Source organism: Danio rerio, chromosome 11 (assembly GCF_052040795.2).
Source record: "Danio rerio strain M-AB ecotype USA chromosome 11, GRCz13ab, whole genome shotgun sequence".
Taxonomy (NCBI): Eukaryota; Metazoa; Chordata; class Actinopteri; order Cypriniformes; family Danionidae; genus Danio; species Danio rerio.
In genome coordinates this window covers 5,812,501-5,834,892 of record NC_141031.1, presented here as the reverse complement: position 1 = coordinate 5,834,892, position 22,392 = coordinate 5,812,501, and the positions used below count along the sequence as shown (strand labels likewise).

General features: G+C 38.2%; 1 protein-coding gene across 1 annotated transcript in view; it reads right to left on the bottom strand.

Moving 5' to 3' along the window:
* Positions 1 to 1,173: 1,173 nt before the first annotated feature.
* abca7 (ATP binding cassette subfamily A member 7) overlaps positions 1,174 to 22,392 on the bottom strand; it is a 67,636-nt gene continuing 46,417 nt past the window's right edge. The window contains 19 exon segments of the mRNA NM_001443438.1: positions 1,174 to 2,310; positions 4,462 to 4,705; positions 6,621 to 6,713; positions 8,027 to 8,130; positions 8,247 to 8,381; positions 10,484 to 10,625; positions 10,775 to 10,881; positions 10,989 to 11,051; positions 12,755 to 12,878; positions 12,967 to 13,096; positions 13,178 to 13,301; positions 15,921 to 16,065; positions 16,203 to 16,318; positions 16,406 to 16,583; positions 18,357 to 18,526; positions 18,610 to 18,684; positions 20,658 to 20,763; positions 20,841 to 20,873; positions 20,973 to 21,067. Coding sequence (NP_001430367.1) covers positions 1,939 to 2,310; positions 4,462 to 4,705; positions 6,621 to 6,713; positions 8,027 to 8,130; positions 8,247 to 8,381; positions 10,484 to 10,625; positions 10,775 to 10,881; positions 10,989 to 11,051; positions 12,755 to 12,878; positions 12,967 to 13,096; positions 13,178 to 13,301; positions 15,921 to 16,065; positions 16,203 to 16,318; positions 16,406 to 16,583; positions 18,357 to 18,526; positions 18,610 to 18,684; positions 20,658 to 20,763; positions 20,841 to 20,873; positions 20,973 to 21,067 — 2,556 coding nt within the window. The 3' untranslated portion in view covers positions 1,174 to 1,938.

The following is a 22,392-nucleotide window of genomic DNA, read 5'->3' as shown; positions in this document are numbered from 1 at the left end:
CTCTGGTGTGAAAGGTGAATCATTAACCTCTGAGCTACTGGAAGTTGATGAATCCATGCAACGAGAAGGACATGATACACAACATACAACTGCACACAGTACACACTATACATATGCACATGATACACTCCATATTTATGCACAAATTATACACTTTATAGTCAGTTGGTGTTTCTGTGTGGAGTTTGCATGTTCTCCCTGCCTTCGCATGGGTTTCCTCCGGGTGCTTCGGTTTCCCCCACAGTCCAAAGACATGCGGTACAGGTGAATTGGGTAGGCTAAACTGTCCATAGTGTATGAGTGTGAATGAGTGTGTGTGGAAGTTTCCCAGAGATGGGTTGCAGCTGGAAGGGCATCCACTGTGTAAAAACATGTGCTGGATAAGTTGGTGGTTCATTCCGCTGTGGCGACCCCAGATTAATAAAGGGACTAAGCCAAAAAGAAAATGAATGAATGAATAATAAAAGACCCACAAGACAGAATATGACAATGTCATGACTAGGCGGCCAGAAGAGGAGGAAGGGAGAGGCACAGATGCTGCTAGGGCAAGACAGACATCGCTTTCAGAGTCCTTAGGTGCAGCAGGAACTATCCAGGTACACAGGGAGAAAATGTGGTTGTACTTTTGGGGCTTCAGTTTTTGTGACAATGAATATGTAAGTTGGATCTTTTTTTTGTTTAATTCTTTATCAATAAACAAGGTTTACCTTATAATATGTCTCGTATTCAGTTTGAAGTGACACTTTTAAGTACACTACTTGTTACTTTTATTTCCCAAACATTAATTTTTGGGCAAAGTATTGGTTTCGGATCACTTCCGCCGATACTCGCCTTCATTTTACTTGGCACCGGATCGGATAGGAAACCAGTGGTCTCGCACATCACCAGTACCCGGATGCGGACAAAAAGTGTAAAAGCACCTTAAAACAGGTATGTCCAAACTCAGGCCTGGAGGGCCGGTGTCCTGCAAAGTTTAGTTCCAACCCCAATCAGACACAGCTGGCCTAGCTAATCAAGCTCTTACCAGGCTTTCTAAAAACATCCTTGCAGGTGTGTTGAGGCAAAATGGAGCTAAAATCTGCAGGACACCGGCCCTCCAGGACTGAGTTTGAACATCCCTGCTTTAAGATAAATCTTGTATAAATCATAGTCACAATGATTATTTCTATTTTCTTGAATTACACTTTTATTGTTTTGATTCTTAAAAACACCTTTTCCATCATTGATCCATACATACATGTATATTTATATATAAATATTCAAGCATTTCAACTCTATATACATAATAAGGATTGCAAACAATACATTGTATGTATATACATACTATATATGCTAAAAAGCTACATTTGAGCATTGTAACATCTTTGCTGTGAAAAGATAAAGTGATAATCTGGACTAGAATATCCAAATCATTTTAAGCTAAAGTGCATCAGAGAAATCAATTCTAAAACAGTACAAAAATCGAAATAAAAATCAGGAAATAAATATAAATATTGAGGACGTGAAGGCAGACTTTGAGTTTGATATTGTCTCTACACTGCACATCTGACCTTTACATTCAGAAAGTAAAGCTGTCTGAGATGATGTAACATTCAGCAAAAATAGCATCTGTAGTGGGTCACACAAACACTATATAGATGCGCAACTGACAAGAAAATAATGCATCAGGTATGTTAAAGAGGAGAAGATGAACTCCTGCTAAAACACACTTTTGTCATGCATTATCTTCTGTTTTCAGAACAAGACCTAGTTAAACAATCTCAGCTTTTTGCACGTTTGTTATGGAGCTACCAGGAGAGCCAAACTGGCTGATTATCTGATTGTTTTAAAGTAAATTTTAGTTAAATTACATGTGAACAAGGCACCAAACACTGAGGAAGAATGACTCACTGGTGACCCACATTACCACTGTTTGGTTCCAGAGATGTCTTTGTCTATTCACACTTTGCTTTCCTGCGTTTTGTTACTGACGATAAACAAAACTGACGGGTCTTTTCTTCCAGGAGACTGGTCTTCAGTGGGGTTTGATCCATTAGCTGCCTCACCAACAGGCTCCATCCGCATCTGCTGCTGCTGTTTTGAGACCGATGGACTTTTTGATTTGCTCTTCTTAGTCTTTGAACCGGTTGACTGAGGCTCGGTCGAAGTCGTTGAGGGAGAGCGTGGTGTGGACGACCTGCTGGTTTTGCTTAGCTGGAGGTCTGTGGGCCGCTGAGGTCTGTTGGGCTGAAGTGCCACAGATCCACCGTTTATGGTGATCTCCCTGAGCTGATCGTCATCTGTCTGATCTTTAGCAAAGTTGACAAACACCTGCAGGAAGGAAACACTCTTAGTTCATCAGAGTCACAAGTCCTGTTTTAAAACCTAGTCAGAAGCTTCCTGACACCAAGGGCCGTATCATACACCCGGCTCAATATGGCGCATGGTGTTCATGGCGTGATTTGCTGCTATTTTCAGACCAACGCAACTATCATTCTCATGTTTTGCACCACATTGTTTAAATTTCAAATCCATTTGCAACACTTTGTGGAGTCATGGGTGTGCTGGTCTAAAAAGGAGGTGTGTTAAGGCGCATTGTTGGCGCGTTGCTATTTTGAGGAACTGAAATAGACTGTGCAACCGACCAACTGAAAGCTGCTCTAAAGTCCAGCACAGAGTGCATTAGTTATGATCCTATAAGGTCCAAATGCTTACACATTGCTAAATAAACACAGGATGTACAACAACACACAAATATCTTTAAATATGAAAAAAATTAAAGGATTAAAATGTTTCAAAAAATATAATTTGTTTAGAGGTGTGAACCTAGGTACAGCATGACGAAAAAAATGAAGGTGTTGTTTTGCAATTAAATACCTGCACGTTTTCCATACTGCGATATTTTACTGCTAAATATTTTTCAAATATTTAAATTCTACAACAACTGACATTATTTTCATTCATTCATTTTCTTTTCGGTTTTGTCCCTTTATTAATCTGGGGTCGCCACAGTGGAATGAACCGCCTGACATTATTTCGTGAAACATTATTAAATATATGTGGCTAACTTTTTTTATTTCTTTTATGGGGCCAGTGAAAATTTTGGCAGGGCAAGTAAAAATCTGAACCACTGGTCCAATCGGGCCAGTAGAAAAAATCCTTAGCGCTGAACCCTGCGTATGTCAGTAGTTACAGGTTTTCAGCTGTCTTTAAAATATCAGTTTTTGATTCTTGAAAATAACAGAGCCTCTTATTAAGATCTCTTTTCCCAGTTTCCAATAGCTACAAATAATTTTCAGTAACATTAGTTTGCAAAATATCTAAAAAGAGGATAGTTTGAACTAAAAAAATATCGGCAGTAAATTCAGAAAAGCGTGTGTGCTTGTGTAGATGTTTACCACAATACGAACATCAATTTACAAACACAAAATCATTGAAATAGATTATAAAACAGAAGTGTTAATTATAAATACAAATATTTCCTTTAAGGCTGAAAAGATGAAAAGTAACTGTTACATTTAAGATGTCTAATCTTTTATTTACTATCTTTTTATACTTATTAGAGTGTGTCGTAAGCTTAGCAGCATACTATTGCTAAATTGTAACAAAGTCAATTGGAAAATAAGTTTGTTTATCTAACAAAGTGATGCCTGTGTGCAACATTTAAATTATTGTCATTAATGAGGTTACATGATAGTCATTATGTCTTAAGGAGGTCACACACTGAACAGTTACGCTGTGTCATATCTTTTAATGATTCTGATTTCTAAGCCACTATAAATACCCTAAGTTTTATATAACAGCCATCTCCATTTTGAAGAATCCCCCCTTCCACCCCTTCTCCTCCTCATTTCGTAGATGGGTGGCATGGTGGCTCAGTGGTTAGCACTGTTGCCTCACAGCAAGAACATCACTGGTTTTAGTCTTTACCAAGCCAGGCAACGTTTCTGTGCGGAGTTTACACATTCTCCCCATGCTCATGTGGGTTTCCCCCGGGTTCCCCAGTTTCCTCCCACCGTCCGAAAACATGCAACTTAAGTTAATTGACTAATCCAAATCAGCACCATAGACATGCTCCTAGTAAGTAGTTATCTCTATAGAGCAATCACTATCTGTTCATTAGCTACTCAGCAGGGGAGTTCTCGAGATCTACCTGAGCTCAGACTCCCCTCTCGCTTTGCAAACAAAAGGGAGCCCCGGGCTCGAGGATCTTATGAGTTCAGAGCTCTCTCCTGAGACAGCATGCCAAACAAGCTTTAAAATCAATCATCAGCTAAGAGTGAACTCTTGAGATAATATTATGATCACTTATAGAATGTGCACCTGCGGTGTCCAATACTTCAAGTTCTCATAGACGTGGCGGAGTGCTGTGCTTCTCATCTGCTTGGTGACAGACCTTAGAATCTTAACAGGTAGCTTAGAAGGTAACTTGCAAAGCAGCATGCTAGGATTTGAAAGATTCTTAGCTCTGTACTCTCTTACCTGATCCAGTGTTGTCTGTGACACAGAGTAGTCAGCTATCCCCAGCTCCTCATAATTATTTGACAGAACCTCAAAAACACGAGCGAGTGAGCAGGTTTGTGATGGAAGCTGGTACTGGAGAACATTTTGATGTCTCTCCTTCAGCTGGATGCCAGGGAAAGCATTTTGGATGTAGGCGTCCACTGGGCATGGTTCTGCAGATGGGGTGGACAGACGAAGGATTATTGTGTAACCGTCTCCAAACCTAGCAGAAAAGACAAAAAGGTGAAGATGAAAACCAGAAATGCCCATACTAGTACAAACGTTATTTTCAGTAAAAACACATTATTTTTCCTTCAACCTTTCCTTCCACTGTAACAAATAAACAAACTTATTTTTATCCTCTTTTTTTGTAAAATGATCTCATCTATCAATCATGACTTAGGGCTTGCTTGCACTATGCTATCCGAACCATGCCCAAGCCCATTTCCCGGATCGTTTAAAGAAGTGTGAGTGCTCTGAATCGGAATCTGAGCGCGGTTCACTTGGGCCAAAACTGAAAGCGCGACGTGACTTTTAAGATACTGTTTCATATGGATTATTTAATCATTCTTACTGTTCAGTGAACGCAAACTGTCGTAGTTTATTAAACACACAAACCCCTCACTGCACGACAGCTGCGCACCTTCAGCAAACCTCCTCATTCCTGCAGCACGAGGGCTTTATTATTGTTTATGAGCGTCAAAAGTGGCGGATCTGTTCGGCGTAATATTTGACTGAGTCACTGCATATCAAACGACTTTAAACGATATAACTAAAGAAATCCTCACTGTGCTGAGCAAGAGCACTTACTGAACAGTCCATCATCGATGATGTAAGCGTGCCCAGGCCCAAATGTAATGTGAGTGCGGGCCGTCGGGGGAGATGGGAGAAGGGGCAAGCATGCTTTGGCCCGGTTCAAGGCAACTGTACATAGTGTGAGCACGGCCTTAATCTTCACTGTAAAACCCAATAAGTTAAGGTAACTCAAACCATTTAAGGAAACCAATTGCAACAAACCATTTAAGTTCCAAAACTAATCCTAATGAGTACTGTGAACTTAATTTATCTGAGTACATGAGAGAATTTGAGCACACCAAAACTCAAACACCAAAGAAAACTCAAACCAATTGAGTACTGTGAAACCCAATAGGTTAAGGCAGGGGTTTTCAAAGTGTGAGGCGCGCCTCCCCTAGGGGGCGCCAGACCATGTCAGGGGAGGCGCGGGAAAAAATAATATATAATAAAAATATAATTATTAAGTTTAATTATATGTTTTTTTTAATAATTTTGAACGTTTTAATTAAACAAAGCTAAAAAAAAATAATACGTCAAAAATAAGAAAACCTTTTTTACCCAGAAGGCCATAGCTGTGAATTCGCTTCTGTATGGCAAGCCTGCTAATCATGCTGCTAATACAATGGATCGGTTTCTGAGACCCCCCGATTCAAAGCCTTTAAGTTCAGGGCTTAAACCCAAAAGACGACGATATGATGATCAGTATTTGAGTTTAGGATATACGTGGACAGGACCAGCTGATGAACCACGACCTTTATGTGTGGTTTGTCAAGATATTTTGGCTAATGACAATATGAGACCCGCTAAACTACGGCGACACCTTGAAACCAAGCATGATGAGGTAGCTGGAAAACCTCCAGAATGTTTTGTGTGTGTGTGTGTGCGCGCGTGTGTGCGTGTTTGGGAGGAGGGGGGCGCCAATGGATAAGTTGTGTCAAAAGGGAGGCCCACTGTCTTAGACTTTGAAAAACCCTGGGTTAAGGCAACTCAAACCATTTGAGGAAACTGATTGCTTTAAACCATTTAGAGCAGATGACAAAATAAAGCACACTACTTTTTGCATATTGCTACTTGAGTTCAGATCTTGTTTTTGAGACTGTATAAAATGTATAGTACATACTGAGCTGTATTAATAGGTTAAAGAGCCCTATTAATGAATCAATTCTCAGGTGTGAATGCACCCTAAATCACTGAACAATTGAAATGGGAGGTGTTGAGGTAATTAGGTAAGCATAAATTCATATCATAAAATAATGAAAGTGTTTTTAACCTTGCATGCGTATCAACCTTTTATAATACATAACATGGGCACTTCAAGCTATTGTTTCATTTAGAATTGTTACCTGTTCTTCAGGTGCTGAACTGAGCCCAGGCACTGGAACCTGCCATTCACCATGATGGCCATTCGGGTACACAGAGCCTCACACTCTTCCATACTGCAAAGACAGTAAAGTCAGCAGGATGAGGAGGGATTCAGGAATCATGTACAAAGGCATCTTCATACATAGGTTTGTACTATAGGTTCAGCATGTTAGAAAACTGTGGTTGAACAAGGAAACGCAAGCTGGTAGGGGTGGGATTCAGAGGGTGCGTCTCAATCAGCTTCATAGCTCCTGAGGCTGTAGATAAGTAGGTAGTTTACACAAATTCAGCCACTGGTGAGGACAATGATGAGCTTGGTTCTATTCACATTGAGACATGACTGTGGCATGGGAACATCCTCATCATACAACATCAAAACTGTCATTGAAAAACAACAGCAGAACTATACTGTATTCATACAATGGTAATCGTAAAGGATATTCAGTAACACTTTAAAATCAGGTTCATTAGTTAATGCATTTACTAACATGAACTAATCATGAACAACACATGTACAGCATTTATTAATCATAATTGAACATTTACTAATGCATTATTAACATCCAAGTCCATGCTTGTTAACATTAGTTAATGCACCGTGAGTTAACATGAACTAACAATGAACTACTGTATTTTCATTAACTAACGTTTACTAACATGAACAAATACAGTAGTAAATGTATTGTTCATTGTTTGTAAAAAGATTAATTAACATTAACTAATGAACCTTATTGTAAAGTGTGCCTGATATTCATTTTACGACGTTTTTAAAAGTACATTATAGCTAAATAATTAGTTTGTTATATATACCAGCCACATTTCAACATTTAAACAATTATAAAAGTTTACTAGATTGTCCCTAACCTGTTTACCAGTTTGTTGATGTCAAAATTAAATAAATAATGGAATCTTTTTAGAAAAACGTCTCGTTTACGTGATTTATGTTTCACACTTCTGAACTTCTGTTAAGGGCACATAATGAGCATTGATGCACCCTGATTTTTATGGTGCATTGTAGGACTTTTCAGACACAAATGTTTCAGTGCACTGGAAGAATTATGCAATTGAGACAGCCCTTGATGCCCTGATTAGAGTCCTGAATAAAAAACAAGGGTGTTGAATGAGACACACCCAGACTAAATGATTGGGCAAGTCTTGGATATGGACACAAGAAATATCTAAATTCATTTCCCCTGAATGATCCACTTGACATTTAGGTGAACTTTGATGTGGCTCGAAAGGATATAAAAAATTAAATATCGATAAATAAATGACAATGAGATCTAAAGATGTATTTTGGAAAATAGGGTGACATGGCATTAAAGTTATGTCATCAGGGTGCCATCAATTTGGGCTTCCTATATGAAACTGTAATAGTGTGCTCTACCTGTGAGAGGTGAGTACGACAGACCGTCCTTCTTTGACTACACTGAGGATGCAGTTCCAGAGGAAACGCTTTGCCTTCGGGTCCATTCCAGTAGTTGGCTCATCCTGACAGTGGCAAATGAGGGACATCAGCATTCATAGACACATCCGTCTTTAGCTACGTAAGTCAGTATAATTTTGTAAAACCAATGGCACATGATGGTCGAATGAACCCAACGTACCAAGAAGATGACAGGTGCAGCTCCAATGAGAGCAATGGCAGTGGAGAGTTTGCGCTTGTTTCCTCCGCTGTAGCCACCAGCCTCTCGATCAGCATACTGACTCAGACCGAGCTTCTGAACTCCCCATTGTGCCACCTACAGGACGGGCAAATTGGATAAAACAGCTTGTTTAATCCATATAATGCAAGTCAATGTTACCATCCTTAAAAATAAATAGATAAATAAAAAAATGAATGCCTATAGCTTGATGAAGAAAAAAGTTCAGTCTGTATTACAAACAGAAAATTACTTACTACAACATACAGTATCTACATTAATCCACAGCCTCTAGAAAATGGTCCAGAGTATGTTCAGACAATCCAGAGCAGTGTTTCCCAACCACATTCGTGGAGGACCACCAGCTCTACATATTTTCCATGTGTCCTTAACCAAACGCACCTAATTCAGACTTTTTCAGAGACTGAAGGACCTGTAATGGGTGTGCCAACAAAGAAGACATCCAAAACATGCAGTGTTGGTGGTCCTCCAGGAAGGTGGTTGAGAAACACTAATCTAGAGCATGACATTTGAGATCTGTCACATAATGTTCAAATGCAGAGCAAACTCGCTGATGCTATTTCTTAACAACAGAGAGAGGATGTGTTTTAGACCAGGGTTGCTGGGGGGCACATGTGAGCCTCTAAAATTATATCTGAACACACAACAGAAAAACAAATGGAGCCATCTTTGACCACTTTGCTATTAATTTACAAAAAGTGGCAGGAAGAGGGCGAGGTCCATAGTTAAGAAGTAAGCTGCTTATGCATAAACTGGCGTGAAATTCAAATTGTTAAACAGAGCAAGGAAATTTTCACAGTATGTCTGATAATATTTTTTCTTCTGGAGAAAGTCTTATTTGTTTTATTTTGGCTAAAATAAAATGAGTTTTTAATTAAAAAAAATTATATTTTAAGGTCAAAATTATTAGCCCCTTTAAGCTATATTTTTTCGCTAGTCTACAGAACAAACCATCGTTATACAATAACTTGCCTAATTACCCTAGTTAACCTAGTTAAGCCTTTTAATGTTACTTTAAGCTGTATAAAAGTGTCTTGAAAAATATCTAGTTGAATATTATTTACTGTCATCATGGCAAAGATAAAATAAATCAGTTATTAGAAATGAGTTAATAAAACTATTATGTTTAGAAATGTGTTGAAAAAATCTTCTCTCCATTAAACAGATATTGGGGGAAAAAATAAACAGGGGGGCTAATAATATATACATATAGGACTACTATGTAGAATTCAGAAAGCTGAAGTGTGGTCAGCAGCTTATAGGTAGTGTTTTGCACACATAACATAATAAAGACTGGACGACTATACATAAAAAGTATCAGAGGTGTTGGAATAGGCCCACGAGAATCCATTTTGTACAATTCGGATTAAATATTTAATTTTATTCATCTAATGCAATGCAATTTAAAGCTCATAGGGTGTACCTATTCCCTATAGTTTGACTGAGACTTCGCTTTATTACCCGAAACTGTTCAGTGTTACGTATTCTAGTTGTTGAAAGACCAAATATTTTTCTAACCTTGCACTGAGAAAGTGCAAGGTTTTCATTTATTTGACATTTCTCTTATGTATTTTAACACAAAGTGATCATCAATGAGACAGCTTGTTTGCAGACTGAAACTCTCCTTTTACCCAAACATTACAACCCCACCTATTATTACCAAAACAATTTCATTTGTATAATCTGTAACCTTCCCACTTTTATTTAGCTTCTGTCCCAACTATTCTAGTGCACTGAAGCCATCGAAATAAAAAAAAGGTTTTTATTTCTAAAATATATTTTAGTTTGTCTGTGAAAACACTGGAAATCTTTTCTTTGTACTTTTTTCCAATTAAATAAAGTTAAAAAGAGTTTACAAAATCACAGATTTTTGATTTCAATGGATTTTGCAAAATGTCCAAACCTTTTCTCAATTATGGCTGTGTTTGACAGCACATTATATAAGTCTGGCTATGTGAAACTATAGTTACATTTTCCCTATGTCTTTGAATAACACATTGACATTGCAGAATAGCTATATATTGACAAGCTGTTCACACATTGCTGATTAAAAAGTGACTAATATACAACAGTTTTTACAAACAGCCCCTTAAGTCTTAGACAGACCCTGGCACAGGTCCTTATATTAGTAGCAATACTAACTCAGATATTTATTATGATGTGCTTGGAGCATCCTGTACCTTTTCAACATAAGACTCGGGCACTCCTCTGAGGCGAGCATAAAACTCCAAGTGCTCTCGTCCCGTCAGCAGGTCAATGATGGCATCAAACTGAGGACAGTAGCCCATCAGCTGATGAACCTTCTCCATTTCTGTAAGAACGCTGAGTAAAACATATGGTAGGTAATATTAGGGTGGTGGAGCGATTTGCCAGTGTATAGTAATATTAAGGAAATTAGACTTTGGGATTAATAAGCACCTAATTATTGTAAAAACATCAGCATAATGTTCACCACATGTTAATGGTCTAACCTTTGGTTGCTAAGAAACGCTTCTCCATATGTGATCCGGGTGTCTCCTGTTAGCATACGGAAGGTTGAGGTTTTCCCAGCGCCGTTAACACCAAGAAGCCCAAAACACTGAAACGGCAGTAAAAGAAACACTTGCTGTAGTTGAAACTATCAGAACAGAAAAATAAAGTGATGTTTGTTCTTAAGAGAGATCTGTGATGTCCAACTCAACTCACTTCTCCTCGAGGAATGCCCAAGCAAAGCCGATTCACTGCTGGCTTTCTACCTGCTTTGTATACCTGTATAGACATGAACAGGGCAGCATTTCATCTGACAGTGTCTTTCACAGGTTCGTTTTTGGCATTGATGCTCTCATGAAAAATCTTTATTCCACCAAAACCCTAAAAGTGTTTTATAGTGAATCATTACATTTAATTAAATGAGTTTATTTGTTTAGTTTTTTTTTCACAATAATAAGTAATTAGGCGACGCAGTGGGTAGCACGTTCGCCTCACAGCAAGAAGGTCGCTGGTTCGATCCTCGGGCGTTTCTGTGTGGAGTTTGCATGTTCTCCCTGCGTTCGCGTGGGTTTCCTCCGGGTGCTCCAGTTTCCCCCACAGTCCAAAGACATGCGGTACAGGTGAATTGGGTAGGCTAAATTGTCCATAGTGTATGAGTGTGTGAGTGTGTGTGTGTGTGTATGTGTGTATGTTTCCCAGAGATGGGTTGTAGCTGGAAGGGCATCCGCTGCGTAAAAACTTGCTGGATAAGTTGGCGGTTCATTCCGGCGTGGCGACCCCAGATTAATAAACGGACTAAGCCGACAAGAAAATTAATGAATAAATGAAAGTAATTATCATTAAGATTCATTAAGAAGGTCGTGGGTTCGAGCCTCGGCTGGGTCAGTTGTCATTTCTGTGTGGATGTTTGCATGTTCTCTCCGTGTTCGTGTGGGTTTCCTCTGGGTGCTCTGGTTCCCCCCACAGTCCAAAGACTTGGCTATAGGTGAATTGTGTAAGTGTATGGGTGTTTCCCAGTGATGGGTTGCAGCAGGAAGGGCATCCGCAGCTTAAAACATATTCTAGATGAGTTCATTCCGCTGTGTAATAAAGGCACTAAACCAAAAAGAAAATGAATGATAAAGATTCTTACACATTCACTTATGTTCCTTTAGCTTAGTACCTTCTTTAATCAAGGGTTTCCACAGCGGAATGAACTGCCAATAATAAAGAACTTAAATATTCATTCATTTTCCTTTGGCTTAGTCCCATATTTATCAGAGGTTGTCACAGCAGAATGAACCGCCAACTATTCCAGCATATGTTTGCTGCAACCCAGTACTAGGAAACACCCATACACTCTCACATTCACACTCATACACTACTGGCAATTTTGTTTACCAAATTTACTTAGAGCGCATGTCTTTGGACTCGAACCAGCAACTTACTTGCTGTGAGAAGCCAGTGCCAACCACTGAGCCACCATGCCGCCCCTAATAAAAAATTCATTTATTCATTCATTTTCTTTTAGGCTTTCTCCCTTTATTAATCTGGGGTCGCCACAGATTGAACCACCAACTTATCCAGCACATGTTTTACGTCACAGATGCCTTTCCAGCCGCAACCCATCACTGGGAAACATCCATACACACTCATTCACACACATACACTACAGCCAATTTAGCTTACCCAAATCACCTATAGCACATGTGTTTGGACTTGTGGGGGAAACCGGAGCACCTGTAGGAAACCCACGCCAACACGGGGAGAACATGCAAACTCCACACAGAAATGCCAACTGGCCCAGTCGGGAATTAAACAAGCAACTTTCTTGCTGTGAGGCGATAGTGCTTACCCCTGAGCCACCCTTACGCCCCTTACTAAATTATATTAAAAACAAAATGGTTCTTTGGAGAACTAAAAAAGTTTGTTCTGGCATGACTGTGAAACCTCTCGTCCTGTCACCTCTTTTAAAGTGTGTGCAGTATTTGGTGTCTCTGTACCTTGCTAAGGTCTGAGAGGATGAGAATGTCTCCAAGCGCTCTACCATTCTTCACACGCTCCCTCTCTCTCGCCACATCTTCGTCCTCCATGCCCAGCGGGGGCAGAACAAAACCTGACCACCGACTGAAGAGGAAGCACTCATTTATCATGGACAAACACACAGCTGTGTTGATCTATTCCATTTGACAGTCATTCAAGCATACAAACCCACCTAAAATTAACAAAGAACTTATACTGCAGGAGAACAGTAAAGAGGAAGAACACAATCCCTTCCATCGCCATGGCAAACAGGTTCTTCCCAACAAAATCCCAGGATAAAGGATCCAGATTCTGTTTGGTTCCTGGTGACAAATTCATAGTCAAATCTCGCAGTTGTTTATGATTTTTGCAGAAATATTAGTACTAATATTAGTATAAATTACCAAGCCGTTGAAATGCGTCTGCCATGGCCTGGTTTTTAGCCATGTCTATGAGACCTCGACCCAGACAGAAGTGAGGAAATATCAGAAAGACCTTCTTCAGGATCCTGTTGACCTCGTTCAAATGCTGAGCACCACATGGATATAAAGAAATAAGCATTTATGTTTTTCCCTCTATTTATTATTACTTCTACTACTAATACTAATACAGTACGGTAATCGTACGTTCACACCGAAAGCGGCAAGAGCGTCAAAGTAGTTTTCGCCGGTGTGGGCATCAAGGAGAGTTAAAATCAAGTCAACTTTATGGTAATGAGCTATGACGCAGTTCAGCGGCAAGCAATCAGATTAAAGAAGTCCACCGCTTGATGGGAGTTCAGAGAACACAGACCTGTAAACTTTGGTTCTGATCACAGTTGTTCCCAACGGTTTGATTATTGCGGTCGCCGGATTTTCAATTATTTACAATGTTTTTTTTTACAGGATTTTTACATGCATTAAATAAGTTAAATAACTGGCGAGTTACTGATGTGCATTAATGTTATATATATTTATCTTTAAAAAGCGGGAATCTCACGCGACGTGACAGTACAAAACAGTTCTGCTGCTTCAGGATATTTCAGACATATGGACACATATTGGATAAATAGAGCAAAGCCACACCACACGCAACTTGATCTTCCAATCTTATATGAATTTGATAAGAAGTGCGCAACATTTTCACGCTAGAAAGCATGTTTTATGCAGGAAAATAACTGATATGCTGCAACGGCCCCTTAAATACGAGATCAATGTAGCGAGTTTTGACGCTCTCGCTGCCAGAGCTGAAGGCAGACGGCCAGAGCGACCTTGAACGATCTCGCCGCTTTCGGTGTGAACGTACGGAAGTCTTAGGCCACTAGTTTTTTTCACCAAAAAAAGGGTTTAAAGTCGGTTATTTGTATATTTTTCTGTAGCATGTCAGTTTGAATGACCAATTTACATGTCCAATAATTATTTTTGCCATTTATTGTAATTATACAGTCAGATTATTGTCTGACAACACCCAGTGCCCCACACAGAGATCTAGGGCCTCATGTATCAACGCTGCATACACACAAAAACTTTGCGGACGCCAGGTTTCACACTCATGTTTGGATTTACTAACGATGAAATGAACGTGAGAATGTGCGTTGGTCCACCCCAACTTCCTGTCTGGCGTACGCGCATTTCTTGTGTGTGTTTGTTTTATTTCCATTGGCGACTCCTAAAGGAGGTTGTGTTAAATAGCACACTACAAAGTATCTTTGAGCCGTGAAATTGCAGCTGTATGGGACGGGATCATCCGCATGTCTAACAGGTATATAAAGTTTCCTTACCATATGGTTGAACAGCCAAACATTAAAGCGCAACTTGCAGCGATCGCCGGTTTTCCTAATGTAATCAGAGCGATCTACTGCACACACTCGTGCCTAAAACTTTTAACAGTACTGTAGCTTTGCAGGTAGAATTTTTGAAGCATCTTAGAGATGTTGCCAAAATTCTTCTGTCTTCAGTTTGTCTCAGTTTGTTCTGTTTATTCATGTCACTCCAGACAGACTGGATGATGATCTGCATGGAACACTGGTTGCGCTAGTATTTACAGTCAAATGATTGAATTTCCAGATTTTCCATTGCTGGATTCTGCCTTCTAATATGTCCTAATCTGCCTTCTAATGGATCAACATTTACGCTTTTTCTCTGAACTTTATTAATATGATTATTTGAATAATGAATAAAGTTAACACATTGCTTAATATAAGAATGTTCAGTGCGTTTGCCTGTCTCTTTGTAACTCTATTTTCAGGAGGCACCAAGTTAGGTCAGAGGTCATGGAGACCTCAAGAGGAACTGAAGGGCTTGATGATTGAAAACAACTGTACAACTGTTTCCCTATTTGTATTGCTATGTGTTAATACCGTCTAAAGGGATTTTGATATTATTATGTGTTTATTTTGTTTAAAGTGATTTTACTTTTTATTCAAGATAGACTTTGTAAGGATATAACTGCCTGAATGTAGATTATACCGGTTTTTAACCAGTTTTGATAAAGACGGCTGAAAGTACACTCAGCCTTGGGTAAGCAACAGATTGTACTTTAAGTGTGTGTGTGTGTTCTATTTGATTGTGGATCCTTTTCACAGGTCTGGGGTCAGCTCTAAACACTCTAGTAGATGGCTGACGTTTATATGCTTGAGATAATGTTCAGTATTGTACGCACGCACCCACATTGAAATTTTCGTAGTCTATCTGTGTTTTAACCAATCAGGTTAGAACACCTATATGTATGACGACATTATGTGAGAGTATAATTGTTATTGATTTGTGATTGTAAGTCAGAGCGGCCTTGGAACTCGTTGCGATAGTTGAAGGTGGCTTCTGCGGATGAAACTGCCATCTATCCTTTTACTATCTTCAGTAAACTTTATTTATTTGAATCTCTGACTCCGGCTCTTCTTCATCTGACAGACTGGTCATTCTTTGGGTTCAAAGTTAAATAATCCCCACACCATCAAAGAAATAAACAAAAATTGTCATAATATTTTAAAATATAAAGATTTATGGCCTTTTTTTCAAAACAAGTGGAAAATCTTATCAAGCTCAATAGTAAGTATAAAATGGAGAGGTTTAAATGGTTTTCCAAAATCATTTATATAACATATAAGCATATAATGAATATGATTTAAATTGGTTAGCCAGATTAAGCAGTCGGGTCTATCCTCTTTACCTCATCAACAAAGAGCTCCAGGACAAATGTGGCCACGCTGCCATTGATGCCAATGAAGAGGTTGATGGAGGTGAGCACCACATAGGCAGTACTGGGCACGGAGAAGATGAAGGACGCTGGGTACATAAGCGGAGTGATAGACCAACTGCAGCAAAGACAGACAACACACTGATTTATGCTTCAGACAAGCACTCCACGGAAAAAAAATCCCTTTTTTTTTTTTTGCATATGCACTGTAAGAGTCAAATGCATCAGTATATAATAGTTATAATCTTTTCTTACCCATACAGCAACAGTAGAAGCACCAGTGCAGGCAGATTCTTCTCAGATACATATGATTCTTGCTGGAAGCTGATAAAGATGAAGACCACCATAGTGGCCGGTACTGTATAGTTTACCTGAAATGCAATAACAACAGAAACATGAAACAATAAGCATTCAACTTTTAAGACATTTCACATTCAAATCAATCTTTCAGAACTGACCATGTCCCATACGTAGTTGGTGGTCCAGTACAGGATGGGTTTCACTCCACTGACAAACTGCAGGTGTTTTGATTTACTGACCCGTTCCTCAATAAGGAACAGGACAAAACTAGCAGGAACAAAGGACATGGCAAAAATAACACATATGGACACCAGAACATCCACAGAGGTGGTCATCCTGCAAAGATCACAGAGAAAAGCGTTGAAAAACATTTAGATTTTGTGGCTGTATTCACACCATTATGCTGTTTGAATGGGTTCTTTAGTCAAGTGGATGTTAAATTAATGCAGAGAGAGCATGCAACTATTTTCATTATTCACAAAGGATTGTTGTACTTTATATTTCAACCCAACAACAATCACAAAAACTTGCAAAATGCCAGTGTTCAAATAAAAAATCAGTAATGAATGTATCCAGGCAAAACAAATGACTATAAATAAGCCTAAAAGAGAATTATACGGGTGTTTTCCCAGAGAATCTAACAATTACAAAATAATTCTTTTAAACATAATTTACATAGAGTTTACCTACAAAACGTTAAACATTATAATGCATCCAAAGTAGTGCTGGGCAAAGATTAATCACACCCAAATTAAAGATTTTTTTTTTGACATATGAATGTGTATAATATATATTTATTATGTATATGTAATACACACACATACATGCAACTTTTTTTTGCATATATATTTAAATGAACAAATATTTTGTATCATATACATATATATTTAATATCTAAATATAAATAAACATTTTATAAATATATGCATGCATGTGAATATTTATAAATGCATAATAAATATACACAGTACACACACACATAATTATGTCAAAACAAACTTTTATTTTAAATGATTAATCATGATAAAAAGTGATCTAAAAATCAAAAATGATCCCAATTTCATGTAGCCCGATTACTGCTGTTTAACCCTTGTGCACTGTTCAAATTTACCCTTTTGTTATGTTCGGGATGAAAACATCTACTGAATTGAATTTGTAAACCAACTTCAGTCCTGATCAAAACTACTAAATTGTTTAGAAAATTACAGGATTTTAACTCTTTAATTGCCAAATTCATAAATGATGTCACTGATTTGGAGAAAAAACACATGGCATATAACCAATATAAAAAGTAACTGTGGACTGGATTATTTTTACCTTTTATCAAGGTAAGGCTATTTCCCCAAGAGGGGAAACCACCAACAATCAAAAATACATGATTATATGATGGCATGATTTTGTAATAAAAAAAAAAATGTAGGAGGAAAAAAATTTGAATCTAAAAGATCTAAAATCTAAAAGAATGCATCAAAGTCAATGTTGTTTCAAATGTCCAAGACAAAAACAATGCAGCCCACAAATACTTATTATATTGAAAATACGTCACTTTGTGTGTGTGTTTTTTTTACCAAAACAGTGAAATCATTTACAAATTTGGCAATTAAAGAGTTAAAATCCTGTAATTTTCTAAACAATTTAATAGTTTTGATCAGGACTGAGGTTTGATTTTCAGATTTCTGCAAAAAATAAATAGTGAAAAAAATGTATTTGATGCGTTTTTTTAGCAGTTAAATTTACCGTGTTACCGAACATAACAAAAGGGTAGTAAATTTGCCCAGAGTGTGTATATATATATATATATATATATATATATATATATATATATATATATATATATATATATATATATATATATTTTTTTTTTTTACAAATTCCAAAGTATTTTCTCAAAATATGTGTCAAAATAAGATTTGTCACCAAAAATCATTGTGCTAGCTGAAACACAGAAAAAATTATGACCTAATTAAGACTCAAAATCACCTCAGAGTGGATGAAAACATCCCCAACAGCACATAAGGGTTCATTGAAATGAATGACTTCTAGTCTGTCATTTGTTTGAGAGAGTAAGAAGGCAGATTTAGTAAACCTCAGCAAACAGGGATTACATACAGGGCCATCTCTGTCAGCTGCTCCTTTGTGAGGTTGAGAGGGTGATTGTAGGCTGTTATTCCATATTTGCGTCTTTCTGTCTTGGGTGGCAGGTTGGCACGAAGAAGACCGTTGTTCATAATATTCACAAACGACGCCATGGCATGCCATCCTTTATTATTAAACCAGACCTGAGAGAGGGAACAGATTACAGATGAAAAGAGAGATCAGAAGCTGGTCGAGCTTAAGAATAGTCTCTCACAGATGCCCTCACCTTCACATTGTTTTGGCTGGTGAGTCCTGAAAGCACATCTGGTAGTCTATGAAGGAGCTGATCTAAAGAGCCATTCTGCAAAATAACAAAAGGGTAAAACACTTGTGAATGCTCAGTTGCGTTGTCTGTCTATTATAGTCATGTCAAGTCAAGTTGAGCTTTATTGTTATTTCACTACATGTGTAGGACCACGGTGCTACATAAATGAACATAATCAGAAATATGAACACAACACTGGGCATAAGAGCTATTTTAAACCTGTACATAACTAGCATACCGGAGCAGTAATCTAACTATACTAACTATTAACTATACATACACTATTAATACTTAAAGCAGAAGTTTCAAACTGCCAGCCCATGGGCCATTTATAAATAATTTTGATGAGCATGATGCTGACAACACAAACTAAATATGACAGCCCAATGTAGATGTTTTCACAGGGATGTGTTATGAATTTATGTAGATTGGTTATAGAAATTAAAGTGGAATTCATGACGACTCATTTCAGCAGATTACAAAAATTTTGTCTCCATTTTTATATTTAAAGAGAGAGAGGGGAGGGGGGTGGTACTTCCCCCTCACTTTTAGAGACAGACCATTTAGAAACAAGTGATTAAGAATGTAAACTTTTGAAATTCACCCCCCCCCCCCACACCCCCACTTTTAAAACGTCCACTACGCCCCTGGCTCTTAGTGAAGTGAAACATCCAGCTAAGGCTTAAATCTGAAAGTGCACAGTGTTTAAATCTATTGATTCATCTATAAAAGAGTCGACTCAGAGGGGTTCGAATGAATCGCCTCAGTCACGAGTCTTTAGCTGTGACGTCGATTCGGAACTCAAGCCCTGCCCATTTGTTGCATGCGCAGACCCGAACAATTAAAACCCCAAGCTCTGACCACAAACACTATAGCAGATCCCGGTTAAATTGTGTCACGAAGATGCTGTGCTCTGAAGTGTGAGAGAAAGTTAGTGTTATTTTCCCTATAAAAAGATGAGGCTATAAAGAGTCCGTGGTTAAAGTTTATTTTTGCACAAATACCTCAGCGTTATAGCCCCAGCCTTGTGCTGTGTTTCTGTCAATTTTCTGACGAGTGCTTCAGCAATCTACACACTTACAACGAGGGATTTGTCGGGAGTTTGTTTAAGGAAGGATTAGAAAAGACTATTTGTCAGAGCTTGACAGGAACTTTACAGTACACAGTTCATGGACCAGTTTCTTACTCCATTCCACAAGTTAGAGTAAGTGTGATTAAAATGGCTGCCTCCTTGTTTTCTATAGCTTGCAAAATATGTATTTAATTCTTGTTACTTATAACCGCTTGTACTGTATCTTGTTAACTCCTTATATTCTCATATCGTGTCTAAAACAAAGTTGAAAACGCTTTGTTTACGGACTGTTTACATCGTTTGTGAGCTCGCGATCTACTGCTGTTTGTCCCTGGTATGGTCACCATCAGCTAATCCTACACACGTGCGAGAGTCGAGTTTCAAAATGGTTCAGCTTTTGCCGCTGTGTGGATTAATACTGAATGTTTGTCAATGTTTTTACTTATGGTGAAGAATAGAGCAATATGCTGGTGTTAAACTGCATTGCTTTAATGCATACTTGCACTGGTCTCACACATACCCTCTGCACTCTGACTACTTCAAAATTGTTGATAAGCCATAGTGGGCATTTTTCTCTGGCTCACGCTGAACGCAGTCGACCAATCACAACAGACTGGGTCATCGGACCAATCAGCACAGATTAGCATCATGCTAAGGAGGGGTTTGGGAACAAATGAATCGCTGAACGAATCACATTAGAGTTGTTGGGATAATTTGGTAAAAATAAATGCATGTTGTAAGAAAATAAAAGTGTTTTTGACCTTGCATGCATATCAGACTGTTGTTGGAGACCCCCAAAACCAAAATATGACCTTTTTTAATGCATAATAGAGGCTCTTTCAGTTATAATTTTTTTAGCTTTATTATACACAGCATTATGGCAATAGTGTAAAAAGCATAACAACGGCATATTAAGCAATAACCTTAGGTGACATACCTCTGCAATGTTATACCGTCTCCTAATAGCCAAAACAGACTCCTCCAGATGATGTGGCTCACTCACAGTTTGAGAGCTTTTAGCCCCAAGAGAGAAACCTCCATATCTGCAACAATGAGCAGAGACTGAATCAACATCAAATTTAATGCTTAATGTTATAATTAGTAAAGGCAATAGACTCACCTAAATTCATTAACCCATTTTTTTGTCTTTAAACTGTAAATAAAAAAAGAAAAAGTACACATCAGTGCCGTCAGATTTGAAACTTTGATTGTATTCCATGTAATTTTAAGAAATATAATATAAAAATGAAACCTTTTCTTCAGAATCTGAGGATATGTCTTGATTAAGTAGTCTGAAATGTTGCGGCCTGTCAAGTTTTGCAGGATATCACCTGTGATTTGTTGCATCTACATCGGAAAAAGATGGAAGAAGGGTTAGCACTGAAATGAAAACATATGAAAAAGTAATATTCCGTTCAAAGAGATAGTTCACCCAAAAATTAAAGTTTACTTATCATTTACTCACACTCAAGTGCTTCTATGAGTTTCTGTCTTCTGTTGAACACAGAAGATATTTAGAAGAATATTTTTTCCATTGACTTCCATAGAAGGACAAACAAATACTATGGAAGTCAATTGATTCCAGCTTTTTTTTTATATCTCCTTTTGTGCTCAACATAAGAAAGAAAATCATAAAGGTTTGAAACAAGTAAAGGTTAAGTAAATGATCACAGCAATTTTTATTTTTTTGCATGAATTATCCCTTTAAATGTTTATATTTGACCTAATTCTCTGTCGCTCATAACAAGCAAAATTTTAGAGCATTTAAAATAATTATATTTATTTTTTAAGTTTTGATGAAAACAAAACAAAAGTAATGGTTTTTGAAGATACCGTTGGGACTCTGTTCAATTAGGGTTTGTTAGCTCAGCATATTAAACCTACAGTCACAAATTTAGGGTGAAATTTGACTCAGATTTTAAATTTGACAATAAGATGAGAGGGCGCGAAGCAGTGGCGTAGTGCTGTCGCCTCACAGCAAGAAGGTTGCTGGGTCGCTGCTTCGAGCCTCGGCTCAGTTGGCGTTTCTGTGTGGAGTTTGCATGTTCTCCCTGCGTTCGCGTGGGTTTCCTCCGGGTGCTCCGGTTTCCCCCACAGTCCAAAGACATGCGGTACAGGTGAAGTGGGTAGGCTAAATTGTCCATAGAGTTTGAATGTGTGTGTGTGGATGTTTCCCAGAGATGGGTTGTAGCTGGAAGGGCATCCGCTGCGTAAAAACTTGCTGGGTAAGTTGGTGGTTCATTCCACTGTGGCGACCCCGGATTAATAAAGGGACTAAGCTGACAAGAAAATGAATAAATGAATCAGATTAGACCGGTAGTTAAATTTACCTTTTTTTCAATTAAGACATCTAGCACAAATAAAGCAATATATACCAAAACAACAGTTTGAGACAGTAATCCATGCTTTTATGACCACTCGGTTAGATTACTGTAATGCACTGTATGTGGGGAGAAGCAGGTCAGCTATTGCCCATTTTAAATGGTGCAAAATGCTGCAGCGCGCCTTTTAACTGGTACTCTCAAATATGACCACATTTCCCCAGTGTTAGCTTCGCTTTATTGGTTGCCAGTAAATGTTAGAATACAGTTTAAGATTCTTTTATTTGTTTTTAAATCTCTAAATGATCTTGCTCCACCTTATATCTCTGAGCTGATACACTGATTGTGCCA